Source organism: Phascolarctos cinereus, unplaced genomic scaffold (assembly GCF_003287225.1).
Source record: "Phascolarctos cinereus isolate Bilbo 61053 unplaced genomic scaffold, phaCin_HiC Scaffold_5;HRSCAF=322, whole genome shotgun sequence".
Lineage (NCBI taxonomy): Eukaryota > Metazoa > Chordata > Mammalia > Diprotodontia > Phascolarctidae > Phascolarctos > Phascolarctos cinereus.
The window spans coordinates 88,219,045-88,240,070 of record NW_027555958.1 but is presented as its reverse complement, the minus strand read 5'-3'; the positions used below and the strand labels follow the sequence as shown (position 1 = coordinate 88,240,070).

Here is a 21,026-nt window from a genome sequence, read left to right as displayed (position 1 = left end):
GTAATATCAAATTTCTTATTATGTACTTAAAAAGCAAGCTGTTGGTAACCCATTTGGACCTTCCAAGTAAACTCCCATTTTTCTATCCTATTTTGTACCTGGAAGTGTTGGTTGTACAGTTACCTTATTTTCTTTTTGTGCCTGTTACTGCTCTCCTCCCCCTTTCCTATGTTCCTTCTGATACCCATCCGTCCCTCTAGCCCCCAAAACTCCTAAAACAAAAACAACCACTTGCATCGTGTGCATGGTCAAGCAAAACAAATCCTCTTATTTAGTGGCTATGTCCAAAAATGTGTTTTCTCATTTTGCACCTTGAATTCATTTTTTTTTCCCCTGGAGGTGAGTAGCGTGTTTTAATCACTATTTTTTTTGGAATTGTAGTTGGTCATTGCATTGATCAGTTTTTAGTCTTTGAGACTTTCAGTTTTTCTTTTCAGTATTGTTGCTATTTTATAAATTGTTCTTCTGGTTCTTCTGACTTTGACATAAGTTGATACAAGGATTCCTAGATTTCTCTGAGGCCATCCTTTTCATTACAGTCAAACTTTGACTAATTGATGGGCAGCCACTTGTAGTTTTTTGCCTCTACAGACAGTTTATATAAATATTTTGCATATATATGTCCTTTTCCTTCTTCTTTTTCTTTTTTTTTTTGATGGTACAGGTCTAACTTGTATATGACATGACCTTTTTATATCTAGGTCTGTATGGTGTTAGGTATTGATTTAAAGATGATTTCTCCTTTCTAATTTCCCCTTACAATTTTTGTTGAATAGTGAATCCTTGCCCTAGAAATTGAGGTTTTTCCCTTTATCAACTACTATAGTTCAGTGGCTTCTGAATTGGGAAAAGGGAAGGGTACTTAAATTTACATTTACACTTACTGTGTGCCAGACACTGTGCTAAGTATTTTACAGATAGCTTCTCATTTGATTGTATTTTACTGAGTGACTTTTTTTTTTTAAAGCCACTACCAAATAATCTTGATGATTGCTTCTTTCTAGAATAGTTTAGATATCTGGCAGTGGTAGGCCCTCTTTCCACTTTTCCCATTTTTTCCTGCATAACTTGACCTTTTCTTTCCTCCAGATGAATTTTGCTTTTTGTCTAGCTCTCTAAAGTAATCCTTTGTTAGTTAAATTGGTATGTCCTTGAATAAATAATAAATTTAGGTGATGTTTTCAATCTGTATCTCCACTTATTTAAATCTGTCTATTTCTATAAAGTGTTTTATAGCTGTTTTCATATAGTAACTGTATGCATCTTGGTAGGTGGATTCCTACCTGTGTTAAACATTCTATAGTTATTTTAATGGAATTTCTCTATATCATCCTGCTGGACAATTTTGGTAATACAGAAAAAAAATTATTTGCCTAATTTTGTAACTTGACACTTTGCCAAAGTTACTGATTTTTGCTTAATTTTTTTAGTTGACTGTATAGAGTTCTCAGTGTAGACCATCATATCTCCAAGAAATGATGCTTTTATTTCTTGTCTATTCTTAGTGCCTTCATTTCTATTACATCAAATAATAGTGGTGGTGAGGAATATTCTTACTTTACCCCCAATATTGTTTTTTTTTTTTTTGTTTTTGTTGAGGTGGTTGGGGTTAAGTGAATTGCCCAGGGTCACACAGCTAGTAAGTGTTAAGTGTCTGAGGCTGGATTTGAACTTAGGTCCTCTTGACTTCAAGGGCAGAGCTCTATTCACTGCACTGCCTAGCTGTCCCTACCCCGATCTTCTTGTAAGAGCCTTTAGTTTATTTCCATTTGTACATATTACCAATTCCTGGTTTAGAAAAATACTGTCTCACTGATTTTATTTTATTTTTACTTTGTTGCTTTAGTTCTTTATGAATATTTTATTCCCTATTTTGTGTTAATATTCATTAGGTATATTAATGTTATTAGTCTAGAATTTTCCTCCTCTGCTTTGTCTCTGCCTGGTTTAGGTCTCCCTCAATATCATATTTGTATCTTAAGAGAGAATTTGGTAAGATTCCTTACTTTTATAGGTTTCTATTTACTCCTGAGTTTTTATTTTAACCTATGTACTGAACTTTGTCTTTTTTATATGGCATGTTTGAAAAGCCTTTTGTTTTTCTAAGGATCTTGCAGGGTTACTTTTGGTTGTAGTTCTTTATATTTTACATTTTTATTACTGTATTCCAAGGCTTTTGTATCCTTAATAGTAGTAACTGCCTATCCTTGTGAGTGGTTTCTTGGTACTTGGACTCTGTTCTCGCTGCTTGAATATTTCTTCTCTGGGTTTTGATTGATTATACTGTTACAGAGAGTTTTCATGTGGGGCTTTCTTTTGGATAGTGACTAGGTTCTTTCTGTGTAGTTTTCATTTATAATTTCTTAAAATATGATATATATAGGGATGATGGCGATGATTCTTTAACTTCTTTCATCAACCAGTTTTCCAGGTTAGTTATTTTTGATAGTAGATACCCTACATTTTCTTCTATTCTCCCCCCCCCCCCATAGTTTGATTTTGTCCAACAGTGCTTTGAGTTCTCTTTACTCCATTCCAACTTACATGGGTAAGATTCTTTTCTAAACTGTTGTTACCATTCTATTTCTTTCCTTTGGAGCTCTTATTTTTGCTTATAATTTTATATTTTATCTAAAGAGATATTTATTTTGTTGTCTAAAGAGACAAATTATAAGCAAAAACAAGAAATAAACATTTCTTCCCAAAAATTTCATAGTCCTTGTGGCCAAGCCAATTTTTCTCCCCTCTGAAAACCGACTTTTCGTTGTTATGGAATTACTTTCTTCTGGGTGCCTTATAATATGCCTTCAAAATGTTCAGTGTCTTATTCTGTTTGCTTACTAGTTTGCATAAAACAGTGAAGAGTGAAATGAGCAGGCAGAAACCAAGAGAATGTTGTATACAGTAACAGCAATGTTGTTCAAAGAGTAAATGTGAATGACTAAGTTATTCTGAGTATTACAAATACTCAAATCAATTACAAAGGACCTGTGAAGGAAGATGCTATTCATCTCCAGAGAAAGAACTGATTATTTTTATTTTATATATATCTATATCTATATGTCTGTCAAGTTTCAGTTTCTCTACTGTGGGGTTGGGAGGTAGGGAGAGAAACAGTTTGGAACTTAAACTGTAGTTTAAGAAAGGTAATTTAGCTACTCTTCTTCTGGTTATTGCTGAGCAGATTATCCATTTTAAGTGCCTGTACAAGATAAATTGAATAAAGACCCAAATTTTATTTCTACTTCTACTGATAAGTACTCTTGCTTTTTCTCGTAACTGCCTATGATAGTCTAGCTGATAGGCATCCTTCATACTCTTTTTCCTTTGGGTATGGTTAGGTCAGACTACTTTGAGTGGTTATGAATCTATGGCCAGGTGTTCTACAGTATTCCTCATTTTGATGAAAATCAGCAGTGTCGATTGTAAGCAGAAGCATCTGGGAAAAGGGTTTTTAACCAGGGGTTCATGGAACCAAAAGGGTTCAGTGGTTAGATTTCAGAGGGTCTCTGAGCCTAGATAGGGGGAAAAACTACAGTTTTATTTTCACTAATCTCTAACTGAAATATAGCATTTCCTTCAATTATGAATATAAGTAACAAACTCTTACCCAGAAAAGGGGTCTGTAGGTTTTACCAGACTACCAAAAAGGGTCCAAGACACAGAAAGGTGAAGAAACTTTTGATCTCTACATTGGAAATCTTCATCTTGGACCATTCCCCATTATAGTGTTTATTAGTATACATCTTCTTCCTTTATGCTTCATTTGGTATTAATCAATAATTTAATGTTGGATCATCAAGCAAGTTTATTCCACTGTTATCATTCAAGTACTCAGGTAATTCTGACCCATGTGGGAGACACTTTGTTGGAAGAGAACCTTTGATCTAAATCTAGTTTTTTGGTGTTTTTTTTTTTAATATTTCATGGTTTCATTTATATTGAGAATGTCAAGATTTCTGTCCTTCAGTTCCTCTAGTAGTAAGTGCATTTGTTGGTCATTGTACAGGATTTTCATGTTTGAGTACCACCAACCAAGTTAGTTGTTTATAGATGGTCAAAGAATTATGATGTACCAGCATCTTTCCTCCTAGTTTGATGTTTTCACATGAGATTGAGGTCCTTAGTGTTTATTTTGCTTTGTTTAAAGGGTTGCCATTTAATTCCATTGTTCTGTAAGGTTAAAAATAAAAACAAAAGCCCATATTCTACTAATCTAGACCCTCCACTATTTGGCTTCAGCTGACCAACTTAACCTTTGTGGAGGGAATGATAGCCTAATTCTTTCCTTCATACAAGTTAGACTAATTTTCGTCTGAGGGGTGACAAAGTTGTCCCCCCAAGATTTGATTGGTCCAGGAGATTAAGGGTCAACTCTGGACACATGCTATGATGTCCTCGTCACCTACAGAAATAAAAAGTCCCACGTGTGTGTAATCAGGGCTTTTCAAAGATGGCCTAAATTGTCCTAAGATCACTCCCATGATGTGTTGCTACTCTGCCTGTTTTGATCAGAGGTAGTAGAAAGAAGGGTAGGTAGAGGTGTGGCAGCTGCATATGTATCCAGGCTAAGTGCTGTGGTATCCTTGTTGAATATCCTTTTTATGCTGTGCTAAATAGACCTCTTTTGAGTGAATCATTTCTTTCAGCAATCAGTCTGAAATAACCAAGTACCTTCCTGAGCCAGGTCCATCCATCACAACATTACTTCCTTTTTATATACTGTAGATTCTAGCCAGACTGGAGAGTTAGCTGTTCCCTGTTTCTCACTCCTGGCCTGTTATAACAGACTACATACTCATATCTTTTGAAATCCTTTCTTTTCTATGAGGCCCAGTTCATGTGATGACTTCGTTATGATTTCTAAGTAATTTTTCCCCTAATCGAACTTCTCATTCTTCTCCTTTTTCTAGTGAACTTGTAGTTATTTGAGTAGATATCTTACTTCATTAAACTGTTAAGATCCTTGAGGTTGTCTTTTTCATCTGTGTAGCACTTGCACTTTTGCACGGTGCCTTGAATGGAATATTGAGGTTTAGTAAATGCTTAGGAAAAAATTTGCTTAGGAAGATAAATAAAATTGATGGTGCTCTCATTTTGTGAAAGTTTGACATAGCCTCTTTTCTCTGAGACTGATGCGTAAACACTACCCCAAAGTAAGTGTTGTGTGTCTGAAGCCAGATTTGAACTCAGGTCCTCCTGAACCCCGGGCTGGTGCTCTATCCACTGTGCCACCTAGCTGCCCCTATGGTTGGATCATTTTTACATTTTGGTGGGGGGTGGGGAGGCTAGGCAGTGGGGTTACCCCCAGTGGGGTTTCCCAGGGTCACACAAGCTAGTAAGTGTTTTGTGTCTGAGGCTGCATTTGAACTCAGGTCTTCCTGAATCCAGGGCCAGTGCTGTATCTACTGTGCCACCTATCTGCTCCCATTTTGCTTTTTAATGCACTTATCTTGCCTCTGAAGATGAGATATGGAGAATAAACAGCTATCTAGCTATAATAATATACAAGTGGACTTTTAATGAAGTAGAGCTGAATATTTCCTAGTTCTGACAAGTTTTAACTAAGCATGTATCTGCATTGGAAATAAGCACAGGAGCTTGGTTGTGGTTTTTTGTTTTTGTTTTTTTGTGAAGCAGTTGGGGTTAAGTGACTTGCCCAGGGTCATACAGCTTGTAAGTGTCAAGTGTCTGGTCTGAGGCCGGATTTGAACTCAGCAACTCCTGACTCCAGAGTGCTGTACCCACTGTGCCACCTAGATGACCCACCCTTTCTTTTATTGTTATTAAGAAACATACAATAAGAGTAAGGAAATTTTATTTGTGCCAAATTGATTTTAAGTATTTTAATAATGGTATTTTAGGGAAACTTGTTTTCCATAAAAGGTTCTTTTTTTCCCCATGCTTATTTCCCTTCCCTTCTCTGTGTGTTTAGCACAGTGAAGGCTTTGTCTGGATCAGGCCATGTGATATCATAGGAAGTTTCTGTGCTATCCTTGGCCCTTGAATCCCTTATTCCAGTGTTCCTTTACCAATCATGCCTTAACAAACTCCTACCCTGAGTTACTATTACCATCTATCTTTTCCGTTCATCCTTACATTCCTGAATGGTGCTGGAGGAAGTCATGAAACTATGCTGATGGGCCACTACATGTTTGTAATATCTAGTGTCAGCTGGGCCCTCAATGCATTAAGACAATTCTAATGCTCTTTCCTAATTTTTCTATCTTGCTCATCTCTATGGCTACTTCAAACTTTGCCTATTTTCCCAAAGCCTCTTATGTCAGCTTCCCCCCATAATGTCTTAGCAGAGAACCTTGCCTTCTGCTTTTCAGAGGTCATTGGATCTTTCTCCCTTATAATTCCCCTTTCCAGAATTATAAACCGGAAATGTACTTTGTACCCTACGTGTCATTTTACTATAGTTTCTGCCTGTAGTCCTGATAGGGTTTTGGGGGAAAGCAGGAGTTCCCTTAGGATGTTAGAAGATCCTTCCCTTTCTGGTTCATAAGAACAAAAAGTGCATTAGGTACATTCATGGTTATCAGTCACATAAATTCACTTTAGTATTCATTTATAAGGGGGCGGGTAGGTGGTTTAGTGTATAGAGCATAGGCCTGGAGTCAGGAAGACCTGAGTTACACAGGAAAGGCATAATTTTCATCATAAAGGAGACACAAAAATAGGTAGATCACATGTGTATTTGAGTACTCCTTGTAGTATTATGTATTTTTAAACCTTGGAACAGGGCAGCTGGTTGGTACAGTGGCTACAGTGCTGGGATTGGAGTCAGGAAGATTTATCTTCGAGTTCAAATCCAGCCTCAGATACTTACTAGTTGTGTGACCCTGGGCAAGTCACTTAACCGTGTTAAGTGAGAAGGAAATGGCAAACCACTTCATTATCTTTGCCAAGAAAACCCCAAGAAGGGTAACAAAATGTCAGACTCAACTGAAGCAACTGAGTAAAAGCAATATTCATTTATAAACTTTGTGAAATGAGACTGAATTTTAAGTGGCTATTATAAGAAGTCCGCATAATGTAATGGAGAGATCACTGGCCTGGGAGTTAGGAGACCTAGGTTCCTAGATCTTGCCGCTTCGACTACACTAAATTTCCTTGAGGCTTAAGCCAAGATGAACTCTTATCTCTATTTGACTGTGATTCTTTTTTGACTTTATTTTTCGCTTGCTTACCTTAACTTGTTACTCCCTAACTTTACCCTTATCTCTCAGTGCTGGCTACTATTTCTAGTCACAAAGTCATAAAAAACTGTGTTTCCAAGATATAATTCTTCATTGAGTTGCAGTTTCCTAATTCTGGCCCATCTTGGCTTACTCAGTTTCCTTGAGGCTAGGAATAGATGAATCTCTTATCTCTATTTAATGGTTATTCTTTTCTGACTTTATTTTTCACTTGTTTCCCTATAACATCATTCCCTTTATTTATCCTCATCCCCTTTACATTCCTTCTGAATTTCATGCTTTAGCTACAGTCAATTTTCAGTCATGTCTGATTCTTCATGATCCCATTTGGGGTTTTCTTGGCTAAGATACTGGATACTGGAATGGTTTGCCATTTCCTTCTCCAGGTCATTTTACAGATGAGGAAGCTGCAGCAAACAGCTTGTGTTAGAGGCCCAGATTTGAATCAGGAAGATGTTCAGGCCCAGCAGTCTATCCACTGTACCACCTAGCAGCCCTTTTCCTAAATATATTTCCCTACATTGTTCAGTGAGTTACTATAGGCATATACAGATAAGTAAAGCATATTTCTAATTGCCAGGTACTTCATAGTATAGTAGATGGCATTTAGTAGACTAAGATAGTAATAGTCATTTATGTAATGCTTTCTGTGTTGCAAAATGCAGAATATACTCTCATTTGATCCTCATGACAACTCTAAGAGGTAGGTCTTACTAGTGTTATTTTCTTTTGTGAAGTAATCTTTATTCTGTCTTTAAGAAGCTTATATTCTGTCAGGGGCTTTGGAGGGGAGGGCACTAAAATTTTTGATAAGGGGTAAGTTAGATATGTTAAGAAAGACGATGTACAATGTTGAATTTGAGTTGCATCTTTAAGGCAGCAAGGGATTCCAAAAACCAGAAGTGAGGAGCGAGGTCACTCCAGGAATGAGAGATACTGCCTATCCAAAGGCATGAAGATGGAAATGGAGTGCCATGCGTGGGGAGAAATGTAAGAAGTAATGTTTGATTGGATTTTATAGTGCATAATGGGGAATGGACATGTAATATTACTTGGAAAGGTAGATTCAAGTCAAGTTGTGAAGGCTAAAAAGCCAAATAGAAGAGTTTGTATTTTATGCTAGAGGCAACAAGGAACCACTCGTCACATGTATAGTAAAAAGTATGCTTTTCTGAGCCTGAGATGTGTATACATACATACATACATACATACATACATACATACAAAAATATATTTTTAAAATGACCAAATCATTTTTAGAAGAATGCTAATAATGCCATTCTCTCATTATCCTCCCCCTTTTCCATGTTTGTTGACATAATACTAAGGCAATTTAGTTTTTGATAACTGGAACAGTGAATTTGGTTGACTAGTAGAAGATTTAGAACAAGCAATTGGGTTTGTTAAAGTTCAGCTTTGTATATCTAGTATCACAGTAAATTGTGGTCATAAATATATTTTTTTATTGCCTTCATGGTGATCCATAAAAAATCAAGCAAAATTATCGTTTTCATGAAATATTTAAAATTTTGATTATTTTAAAATGTCATTAAGTTGAATTATAAATCTAGGCAGAAGAGGTCATGTATGTTTATTCTTTTTGTTGTCATTTGGATGTTAGTGGTGTATGGTTGGAAAAAATCATAGGGAATAGGAGAGGTGTTAGCCGGCTGATGACAGGCAAATTCATATTTCCTAAAGCAAAAAAAGATAGCTTTGGAGCTACAGATGGATAACCTGTAGCAAAATTATGATATAATAAATTAGATCCTTGATTGTTAGGGAACATTCAGAAACAACAAAAGTGATAGGTAGAAACCAGATGAATTCACTGTGAATAACCTACTCAACTTAGACTTATTTCTGTTTTATTAAGACAAATCTGATAAGTCCTGATGTATCTGTGGAATTTTATGTACTTAGCAAACATTATTTTTGGCAAGGCATTTCACAAAGTTCTGCGTACTATTATTATGAACAAGATAAGGAAATGTGGGCTAGGTGGATGATGGTACAGTTATGGAGATTTGTAGATAAATTGTAAACAATGAGAATCATTTTATGGGTTCCTTTTAACCTGGAGAAAAGTGGCATACAGTAGGATTTGTTCAGAGCCATGTTGTGTTCAATAATTTTTATCAAAGGCTTGGACTAATATAGAAGGCATCCTTAGTACATCTGCAAATGATATGAAGCTTCATAAGATCTTAATAGCATAGACTGTAGGGCTGAAATCAACAGGAGGAAATTAAGCTGTTATGTCACTAAGTCAGTCAGCATGAATTTATTAAGTGTTTATGTACTTAATAAATTCAATGTTCTACACTGTGTTAAGTTGAGGATACAAACAAAGACAATCATGGTCTCTGGCCTCCAGGAGCACACATTATAATGGAGAAGACAACATGTAAACAGTTCTGTCATAAGATATATATATATATATATATGGAGTAGATAGAAGGTAATCTCAGAGAAAAGACACTACCTTGACGGATACTAAGGGTTCTTGCAGTTGGGATTTGAGAAGAATCTTGAAGAGAATCTGGTAAGGCAGAAGGTGAGGAGGGAGAAGATAGTAGGTCTGATAAACAACCAATAAAAATGCACAGAACTAGACGAAGGTGTTGTATGCAGGGCAAGTCAGTGTAGCTGAATTGTAGTTATGTGGAATGGAATAAAAGAAGACCGGAAAAGTAGAAAAGGGGTTAGGTTGTGAAAGGCTAAAAACCAAATGCAGGTTTTATGTTAGATGTAAGAAGTAACAGAACCATTGGCCTTGTGGCTAAGTGGAGATAAGGGGACATAAATAAGAGGTGCCATGAAGCTAGAAATGCTAAGATTTACAATAGATACAGTAGGTGGTTATATGAGGTGAGTTCAAAAGAGAAGTTGACACTGCGGTTTGGAGTCAAGGTCATTGGGAGAATAATGGTGCCCTCAGGAGTAATAGGGAAGATTATCTTCCTGAATTTATATTTATTAATAAATATATATGTTGATTATATGTCTTCCTGAATTTCCTTCCCAGGAAATCTGTTAAAAATTAGTGTGCAGTTCATTGAAATAAAGTGATCCTTAAGATTTTTTTTAATGAAATTTTTTTCAATCAGCAAGGGCCCGCCTCTCACTCTCAGTGAGAATGAAAGAAGAACAAAACTTTGATACACACACACACACACACACACACACACAGAGTTGAGCAAAATGAATTTCCATATAAGTCATATCCAAAAGATAGAGTATTTATGTATCATTCTTTATTGAGTCTTTGAGCCCTTTATTAGCAAGACCATGTTTTATGGGATAGATAAAGCAGCACAGTGGATTAAGCATTGGGCCTGGAGTGAGAAAGACCTGAGTTGAAATTTGATTTCAGATCCTTACTAGCTATGTCACCTTGGGCAAGTGACTTAACCTCTTTTTGCCTCAATTTCTCCTCCATAAAACGATATCAGCACCTACCTTGAAGGGTTGCTGAGAGAAGCAGATGAGATGATAATACAGGTAAAGTACTTAACACAGTTCCTGGCACATTAGTAATTTGCTGTATTAATATTATCTAATGCTGCTGCTGCTGCTGCTGTTGTTTGAATCATACTTGGTTATTAAGCTAATCAGAGTTTTTTTATAGGTTTTCATTTATGTATCATTCTGATTCTGTTCACTTCATTCTGTATCAATTCATGCAAGTCTTTGCATATTTCTCTAAAATCAACTGATTTTTTTAACAACTTTTTTTTTTTTTTTGCTTTGGCAATCGGGGTTAAGTGACTTGCCCAGGGTCACACAGTAAGTGTCAAGTGTCTGGGGTCATATTGGAACTCAGGTCCTCCTGACTCCAAGGCTGGAGCTGTATCCACTGTGCCACCTAGCTGCCCCTGTCTCATCATTTTTTACAGCACAGTAGTATTCTACCAAATTTATGTTAACACAGCCCATTCAGCCATTCTTCAAGGGTGCCCCTCAGATTACAATTCTTTGCCACCTCTAAAAAAAGCCATAAATATTTTTGGAAATCCTTAGAGGTTGTTTTGCTTAGGACTAATCCTTCCTTTAACTTAACCTCCAGTTAATCTATGGATCTCTCTTTTCTTCCTATTTATCCATTGAGTTAACTGTATTTCTGTACTCAACTCTGTGTGTATAGTCTTCCCTCTTTTGACCAGTTCATATGAGAGTGAGGTTCAAATGTCAGCTTCTCCTGTCTTCCTCATTTGTACAAACTTTTACACGTGCAACCTGATTATGTGTGATAATTCTCCCTAATCTTCCTCACCATACTATATTCCTCGTCTACTCTTTTCTCATTCTTTTTATAAGATCAGCAAGACATAACAGAATAAGTACCAGGCCTTCTGTCTAATTACTTTCCCTCTGTGAGCCCAGAATATGCGAGAGGTCAGATGGGGCACAATATTAATGTCTCCATACTAGAATGTAAACACTTTATCCTTGTTTAGTCCCTTGTGATTATTTGCATTTATTTTCCTTTTTATGTTTTTCTTTTTTTTACTCTAATATAAATTTATTTATTTTCAGTTTTCAATATTTACTTCCACAAGATTTTGAGTTCCAAATTTTCACCCCATCTCACCCCTCCCCCACCCCAAGATGGCATGCACTTCCTCTAGTCTGTCCTCTCTAATATCTCTTCCCCACTTCCCTTATCCCCTTCCCCTTCTATTTTCCTGTAGGGCAGGACAGACTTCTGTGCCCCATTTCCTGTATTTCTTATTTCCCAGTAGCATGTGAAAGCATTTTTTTTAAACATGTGTTTTTAAAACTTTAGGTTTCAAATCTTCTCCCTTCCTCACTCCCCAACCACCCTCATTGAAAAGGCAAGCAACTGAATATAGGTTATACATGTGCAGTTTTGCAAAACACTTCCATAGTAGACATGTTGTGAAAAACTAACTCTATTTCCCTTAATCCTATCCTGCCCTCCCATTTATTCTATTCTTTCTTTTGACCTTGTCCCTCCTCAGAAGGATTTGCTTCTGATTACCCCCTTTTCCAATCTGCCCTCCTCTCTATCATCCGCCTGCTCTCTTGTTCCCTTCTCCCCCTATTTTCCTGTAGGGTAAGACAGATTTCCATACCCAATTGAATGTGTATGTTATTCCCTCTGTAAGCCAAATCCTATGAGAATAAGTTTCACTCATTCCCTCTTACCTTCCCCCATTTCCCCTCCACTGTAAGAGCATTTTCTTTTCTGGTTTGTATTTTTTTTGTGTGAGATAATTTACCCCATTCTACCTCTCCCTTTCTTCTTCTCCAAGTATAATCCTCTCTCATCGCTTAATTTTATTCTCCAGATATGACCCCTTAATCTTCAACTCACCCTGTGCCCTCTATCTATCTATCTATATATACATACGTATATTTTTTTCCCTCCAACTACCCTAATTCTGACAAAGGTCTCATGAGTTATAAATATCATCTTTCCATGCAGAAATGTAAACAGTTCAACCTTAATAAGTCTCTTATGATTTCTCTTTCCTGTTTACCTCTTCATGTTCCACGAATGCCATTGTTTCTTTACGTTGCTTTTCTCTCTCTCTCTCTCTCTCTCTCTCTCTGTCTCTCTCTGTCTCTCTGTGTGTGTGTCTCTGTCTGTCTCTCTCTGGTACACAGTTCTTTTGTTAATAAAACCATGTGAACTAACCAGTATAGGTTTTATTTTACCTAAATTTTTATATGAGGAAACTGAGTCCCAGAGAGGTAAATTGTATTTTGCATCATTGCCACCAACATTTACATTTTGGATCCAGCTTTTTTACCCCTGCTTTACCTTATGCCTTGCCAACTATAGACAGAAGGAATTGGAGCTACTTGGTTCAGTGGATAGGGTACTGAACCTGGAGAGAGACAGACTTGAATTCAGATTCTTATTTAGACACTTCTTAGCTGTGTAACCTTAGCCAAGTCACTTAACCTTTATCTGCCTCAATTTCCTTAATTGTAAAATGGATAGATTTTTTAAAAGAAGAACATTTGAGAACAGTGGATGATTTTATGTGGAGTGCAATTTGAGAATTTGAATTGGATGGCCTTGATCTTAATCCAAGAAGAGTTGGTACTCCCTGTTGAGATTTAACGTGAAGTCTTTGTGAGTGTGGAAAAGTTTTGGGACAGATCATGTGTGTGATACAGTAAAATAAAAGGATAGACAATCAGCATTAAAGACTCAGACAGGATTACATGTTATGAATTTTAATTATTGTCTGCATCTTCTGACTTTCTCTAATAAGGTCTGAGAGTGAGGAAAATAGGTGGTAGGGGTTACTGATTGGTATAGATTTGCATAGTAGAGGGTTGGGAAGGCCTAGTACTTTATAATGTTAACATCCTCAGGCTAGATAGGGGAGGCAAGTGAAGCCAAAAGGAATCTGATTGGGAAATCAGGATGAGAGAAGTCTGAGTGTGAAAAGACTGATTTCACTAACTTTGGTGGAATGTGAAACTTGAAAGGAAAGGGGTTGTGATTGTGTCTAAGGGCAAGTCAGAGTTCAGTTTTGTCTCCAAGGTTGTACTACTGCCTGGGTTCAATCAACCATGTGAAAGAAACCTTCTTGCTAGAAGTTCTTTTCACCCTGGAAGCTCCCTTTTACCCCCTGGGCTTCTTAAACTAAAAGTATCCTTCTGACCTCTTTCTCTGATTGGTTTCTCCTAGTATCTCCTTTGAGGAGGATGCCCAGCCCAGCCTTGTAGTCTTTCCTCTCTGAGGCTGAGTGCTTGACTCTTAGGACTTTTTCTGTCATGCCCTGGGGGAGGGTTCCCTCTCCCATTTCTTTTCCTACCCCTACCCTCAGCTTTCTTTTATGTGTTGTTGGAGTCTCCCACCCAACCCGCATTAGAATATAGGCACTAGGGCAGTTAGGTGGTATAGTAGATGGAGCACTGGCTCTGGAGTCCAGAGTACCTGAGTTCAAATGTGACCTCAGGCACTTAATAGTTGTGCGATCCTGGGCAAGTCACTTAACCCTGACTGTTCTCTCTCCCCCCCCCAAAAAAAAAAAAGGAAGAAAGAAAGCTCTTTGAGGGCAGGGCTGTCTTCTGCCTGGCACATAGTAAGCACTCCATAGATGCTTATTCAGTTGTTGCCTTCAATTTTTTGTTTTGTTTTTAAATATAATACTTGCAAATAATGAGTTCTTTTATGGCATAGTTGAAGAAAAGTTTGGAGTTGAAGTTGAAGAAATGAGTATGTTAATTAGATGGCTCCATATTAGATCTTGTATATTCATCTTTACATTAGTGTTTTTATTTTTGTCTTTTTGATGCTTATCTTATTTGATGATTATTTGTCTTATTTGATAATATCCATAGCTACATATAAATATACACATACAGATAAAAATTTTAATTTTAACAACTTTGGAACATCTCTGCTTAATTATATTTTAACTGTTGTCTATAACAGGGCCTCATAAACTTTTCCTATAGGGGATCACAACTCATAGCTTAAGAGGCATTATATAAAACAAATTTTAATTAAAAAAAAAGTTGTTAGCTATTAGTAAGAGAAATAGATTTTAAATTATTGAAAAATTTAAAATGCCATAAAATATGTAATGATATTGTTCTCAATCTGATTATTATTATACTTATTATTATAATTGATTTCATGTTAATATATACTTTATTTTTAACCTCTTCTCTTGCATGATTTTAGATCCCATGATCTTTCCCTTGGAACCCTAATCTTCCAGATAAAGTTGGCTTCATGAATTGTGATCTCCTTTCATGGACAGGGACTATTCGATATCTTATTTTTAATTTGTTTAATAACCAGATTAATCAAGTAGTGTTGTTTTATGAGATCTGGAAACAGATCATTTAATTTAAGTTTTACCTTTGCTAGATGAGAAAACTGAGGCCAAGAGTGGTGAATTATTTGCCTAAAGTAGTAAAGTAGAGACTGGAACCCAGGTATTCTAAATTGTAATCCAGTGTTATTTCTACATATGCTATCCCTCTCTGTTCTGGGATATGCAGATAATAATCTTGTATAGAACTACTTGAAGATATTCACTAAATGGAAAATTTCTTTGTGCTCATCCCTTTGCACACACACTCACTCACTCTTACATGTATGATGGAATTTCACAAAACAGATCCAACTTAGATATCACATAAACTGATTTAGTTATAGAAGTGCTGCAAGGGTCTTGTAATGAGGTAGACTCAAATAATATCCTATCCCCATTGTATGGCTCTCAAGGGTCTTATTACAATAATTTATTAATAGTTTGACCTATACAAACTTGATATTGTTATTCCATTTAAAATATGTTCAGAGTTTGGTACTATGAAATAAGATAAAGCCTCCCCACCCCTCCTCACCAGCTGATTGGCTTAATTTCTGATTTCCCAAAAGGCTACTCTGTTTGTTGAAATTTTGCTATGAGCAGGCATTGTCAATAATTTTTACATTCTAACAATTCTGAAAGACTGAAGAAGAAGACCTTTAGTGGAAGCGTGTCTGGTTAAAGAGGTGATATGCTATAGGTACAGAATGAGAGCAGCCTTTCCAGACTTGCCCTATGTGTTGATTTGTTTTACTTGATTGGATTTATTTATTAAAAGGAAGCATCTATGGGGTGGGAAGGGAAAGGGTGAATTAGTGGGTAAGTAAAGAAGAACAAAAAAAGATTAAAAAAAAGTTCAGAAGGGAACTGCTAACAGCATGATTTTTATTACTACCTTGTGAAATTTAGTATTTTTAATAAAAATTGCAAATTGTACAATACAAGTTGATATATTATCCTTAAAGAAATTTCTGTGCTGCATTCGCTGTGTTGACGATGATTAAATTCATTATAAAAATAAAAATATTTTTTTTTATACTAGCAAATATTCTGGTGGCTGATAATTTTTTTTTTATTTTTGTTTTTACCCTTAACAGAAATTAGCAGAGTACGAAAAGACATGTATAATGACACGTTAAATGGGAGTACAGAGAAAAGGAGTGCAGAGCTGCCTGATGCTGTGGGACCTATTGTTCAGTTACAAGAGAAGCTCTACGTGCCTGTAAAAGAATACCCTGATGTAAGTAGCAACTTGTCTATTGTATCATCTTCTCAGTTTGACTTGTTGTAGGGAGAGAACACTATTGAGAAGCTTAACACCACTATGCCCCAATTATATTTATATGAACTTTAGGGAGTAGAAATGTGAATGGTTTGAAATGGCAGCTAATAAAAAGATTTTTTGATTTAGCTTTTTAATTTCATTTTTCTTTCTTTTGACTACACATATTTGTTTTAGACATTTATGTCATACCAAATAAGGAAGACACATTTTGAAGAAATGATTTACAATTAATTAGAAATAGTTAGGGAAAAAAATCTTTTCATCTTGCTTAGTTCTTAATTCTGTCTTGCCACTCATTCAGTTTTGTAGACAGAAAGGTTTTTTTCTTACATTTAGGCAGTGTTTTTGTCTAAAGAAAGATGGAATGGAGAGATGGTAAAATGTTTTTTTCCCCCATGTGTAAAGTCAGTAGGAGTTGATTTTGTTTGTGAATGCCTGAATATGCAATATGTAAGTTCTTAAGAGATCAGTACCAACTACATCACTGAACTGGAAAGCAAATAAATCTTTTCCCAGTACAGATGATCAGATATTGATTTATGAACATATTTAAGTGTGAAGATGGTATATGACTTGAATTAATCAAGAAATTCACAGACTTCTTTTCAAGAAGACTTTGAATAGGCTCAAAATTTGTGGTTAAAAATTTGAACAGTCTGTTGATAGAGCACCAGCCCTGAAGTCAGGACGACCTGAGTTCAAATGTGGCCTCAGATCAAACACTTGACACTTACTAGCTGTATGACTCTGGGCAAGTCATTTAACCCCAATTGCCTAAAAATAAAATTTTGAACAATCTGCCTTAAAATAACCCTTAGAAGTAATTGTTAGCTAATTTAAGAATTTCTAACCTTAAAATGTTACAATTCAGTCATCAAATATATTTAATGTATGTGAAGGAATATAAAAATATTTCATGCCTAGTTAATGTGAAAGGATATAAAAACATTTTAAAAATATTTGTTCTTTGAAGTAATTCCTACAATGACAGAATAGCAGATATTTCTTCAAGGAACATATGTTTTAAGAATTTTTAAAGAGTTTTTTTGTGGAAATATGAGCTTGTGAATTTTAATGAAATTTTAATATTTTTAATATATTAATTTAGCTTTTATTGTGGGCAGTTATATGGTTCAGTATATAGTGTGCTGGGCCTAGTGTCAGGAAGGCTCAAAATCAAATTCAGCCTCAGATACTTTCTAGCTACGTGCCTCTGGACAAGTCACTTAACCTCTTTTTGCCTTCATTTCCTTATTTGTAAAGGGAAGATAATAATAATACCTATTTTCCAGGGTTGTTGTGAGGCTCATATGACATATTTGTAAAGGGCTTAATGCAGTGCTTGGCACATAGTACTATGTAAAATCTAGCTGCTGTTATTATTTTTATAAGGCATTTGTGATACTAAGCCCAATTTAATTGTGCTCAAAATTTTAGCCTTTTATTTTATAAATCATGGTAAAAGAGACAAGGCTAAAATTAGCTTTTTATAGTTGTGTAAGCTATGAAGTAGAGGTACTAGAACCATTCAATATTTGAGGTGAGAAGAATGAAAGTAATGAAAGAATGAGAAACCCTAGTTGCAGATGTGGGAGCTAAAAGATATGGGGAAGCCTGTGAAAATTTTTTTGTAGCACATTCCCACTTTAAGATAAGAAAATTGATTACATTACATTCAATATATAAAAATGTAACTTGTCACAACTCTCCTTAATTAAATAAATCTATGAATTATTATGTCTTAATGAGACAAAGGTTGTATTAAGGTTTCTCCCTAACAAGTTATTCAACCATCTAAACTCTCCTTCACTGTGTATACCACTTACAGTACAGTTCATACATTTTTGGAAAGTGACTTCTGAGGTTGTATCTTCCAAATCTGAGATTTTGAGATGTGAAATTAGTGTCATGAAATCTGTTAGAAAGAGTCAAGGAGGAGGTGGTAAAATGCTACAAGTAAAATAAGAATGAAGAATGAAAAGAGACATTGATTGGTGAGGCAGTGTAGTTGTGCCACTAGAAAAAGCACTGAGTTTAGAGTCAGAGAATCTGGGTTTGAATCCCACCTTTGTTACTTTCTGTGTGATAGTCCAAAGGCACTTGACTTCTTTGGGACCCAGTTCCTTATCTTATGGGGGGATTGGACTAGATGATCTCTAATGTCTCTTCCAGCTCTAAATCTATGATCCTGTGACTTGGCATATAAGGAAGTTATTGATAACATTGAAGAGAATGGTTTCATTAGATGTGACAGGATTTGTAGAAGCTCAATTGCCTGTCATTGAAGAGTGAGGATGTATTAAGGAAGTAGGGTCAGGGAGTTTGTTCTTCCTTGAGTTGAGTTTTCATACAGAAGAGAATGATAGCTTCAGAAGTCAGGTATTCTAATCATTTTCTGTTCTGTATGAATAGTTTTTCAAAGATGGAAAGATACAGGTAGAAAGCTATGAACATATTTATTTTTTATTGTGAGCAAGGAGAGGAGACTGTTTGGGGAAGTAGCAGTTGATGACAACCAAAAGGTAAAGCAGGTTCTAGAATTCCTTGGGGATACAGACAATAAGAAGGCGATAGGGAGCTGGCTGGAATTGAGAAATGTGCTCAAGGATTTTGTCCCAGTAGCAGGTACCAGTCTCGCAGCTTTCATCTTAACCATTTGTCCTCTTTTTCTAACCCCTATGTCTTTGGAACTGTTGTCTCAAGCTGTGAAAGTTACTCTGGTATCCTAGAGCTACACAAGAGTCACTTCATTGTTTGACAAGATGGAAAGATTAGGAAAAGAGTCACTACTTAGGGAGAAGTTTCTGGCATTCTAAGATGAAATTCAATGAATTTTCTTTGATAATTCTATTATTGCAATTTGATTTTACCAATGATAAACTTTAAGTATGAGATAGTGTATATAAAATACTTAGCAAACCTTAAAGTATTATCAGCATTATCATCGTTAAATAGTATTTTGTAGACTTTTCTAGAAACATAAAATTTGTTTATATGAATTTTGAACGTCAACCAGTTGATGAATGAGCTTTTGGAAAATGGTTTCCAGTAACTTGATAACTATTGAGAATTTTAAATCTTTAATTATTGTTATTAACGAGTATATACTTAGTATAGACATTAGAGATTAAGGGGGAAGGAAGGGAAAGGTAATAAGCATTTGTATAGAGTCTACTATGTGCCACTATGCCAAGCATTTTATAAATATTTTCTCATTAGATTCTCACAACAACTTTTTGAGGTAGGTGCTTATTACCCCCATTTTACAATGGAAGAAACTGAGGCAAACAGGTTAAATGACTTGCTTAGGATGATATGGCTTGTAAATGTCTGAGGCTTGATTAGAAAGAAGGTCCTCCTGACTTTAGTGCTATTATATCCACTGTGCCTGAGGCCTGGAGAGAGTAAATGACTTGTCCAAAGTCACTAAGTTATATTGTAGAACCAAGGTCTGAATCTAAAGTCATGTGATTCCAAATCTGATGCTTGTGGAAAATCCATAACACCATGCTGCTTCTTTTAGTCTATGTTATTTTAAGAGTATAGTTGAATTAGGGTTGTAAAACTTTGAATAACAATCCTACAAGTTCTGCAATTAGAATGAGTCCCCTCAGTAGGGGAAGGGGAGGGAATAAGCACTTATATAGAGCCTACTATGTGCTATTGTGCCAAGTACTTTACAGTTATTTCACTTGATCCTCACAACTCTGTGAGATATATGCTATTATTACCATTCTACAGTTGGGGAAACTGAGACAATCAGGTTAAGTGATTTGCCCAGGGTCACATACTTAATGGTTTTGATTTCTTCTTCTAGGTCTCTTTATTTTTCATACATATTGCTAAATTTTTGCAACCTGCAGTGAAATTCTTCCAGATTTACTGTTTTCTGTCATAATCTAAATTAAGTTTGTGTTCCTTAATGATAGCCCCTTTCTGTTGTTGGTGATGGAGATGATGTAGACTTGAATCACTATCATAAATCTACTTCTGTAAAACAAATCAGTGGATTTATTTGGCTCAACCATTTTGTTTAGATACTTCTCTCTGATATCTTGGTTAACATCATGTGGGATGTTGGCCATGGAACGCCTGCCTTTCATTTTGGATCATATATCTTAGGTCTTTAGTAGGAACCAATTAGAAGTAAGACAATTTCATAACTTTTGGACACATCTAATGGTGTGTACCTATTGTATGCTATTATGATATTTTCTTGTTCCAGAATTTTTTCTAAAAGTATTTAGTGTGTTATGAGAACGTCTTATTGATGAACAAGCGTTAATTTTTCTTTCTTCTTATTAGGATTATGGACCCTTGTTTATGAATATTATGCAGTATTACCGTTATCATCTTGTTCTCATCTTTCATTGATGGATTTCGGATAGCTGTGGTCCAGGGACATGCTATGATCTTGCTGTTGTCTTTATGTTTACTGTTCAAATAAATTTTTTTCTCGTGGAATTAAAAGATAATCAGGATGTAAGCTCATGCTCCCTGAAAATTTTATTAGTAAAACTTGAGCATTAAATAGGACAGTAAGATCACTATGTGTCTTATCCAGTTCCCACATGATTTTGTTCCGTTACTATGTATATTTTGAAAACTTCGTTCCATATAGCTTGGTGATTATGAACATTTGGTGTAGTGCTGTCTATGAAAAATATCATTCTTAAGTTTTTGCATCATTTTTATGTTTAGTTAATAGTGATAATGTTCTTGTTC

General features: G+C 35.7%; 1 protein-coding gene across 3 annotated transcripts in view; it reads left to right on the top strand.

The window, feature by feature from the left end:
• Positions 1-21,026, top strand: part of QKI (QKI, KH domain containing RNA binding) — a 190,092-nt gene that overhangs the window by 41,234 nt on the left and 127,832 nt on the right. For all 3 annotated transcript variants that reach the window (XM_020986764.2, XM_020986766.2, XM_020986765.2), the window contains exon 2: positions 16,114-16,256. In XM_020986764.2, the coding sequence (XP_020842423.1) occupies positions 16,114-16,256 (143 nt within the window). The remainder of the gene's footprint in view (positions 1-16,113; positions 16,257-21,026) is intronic.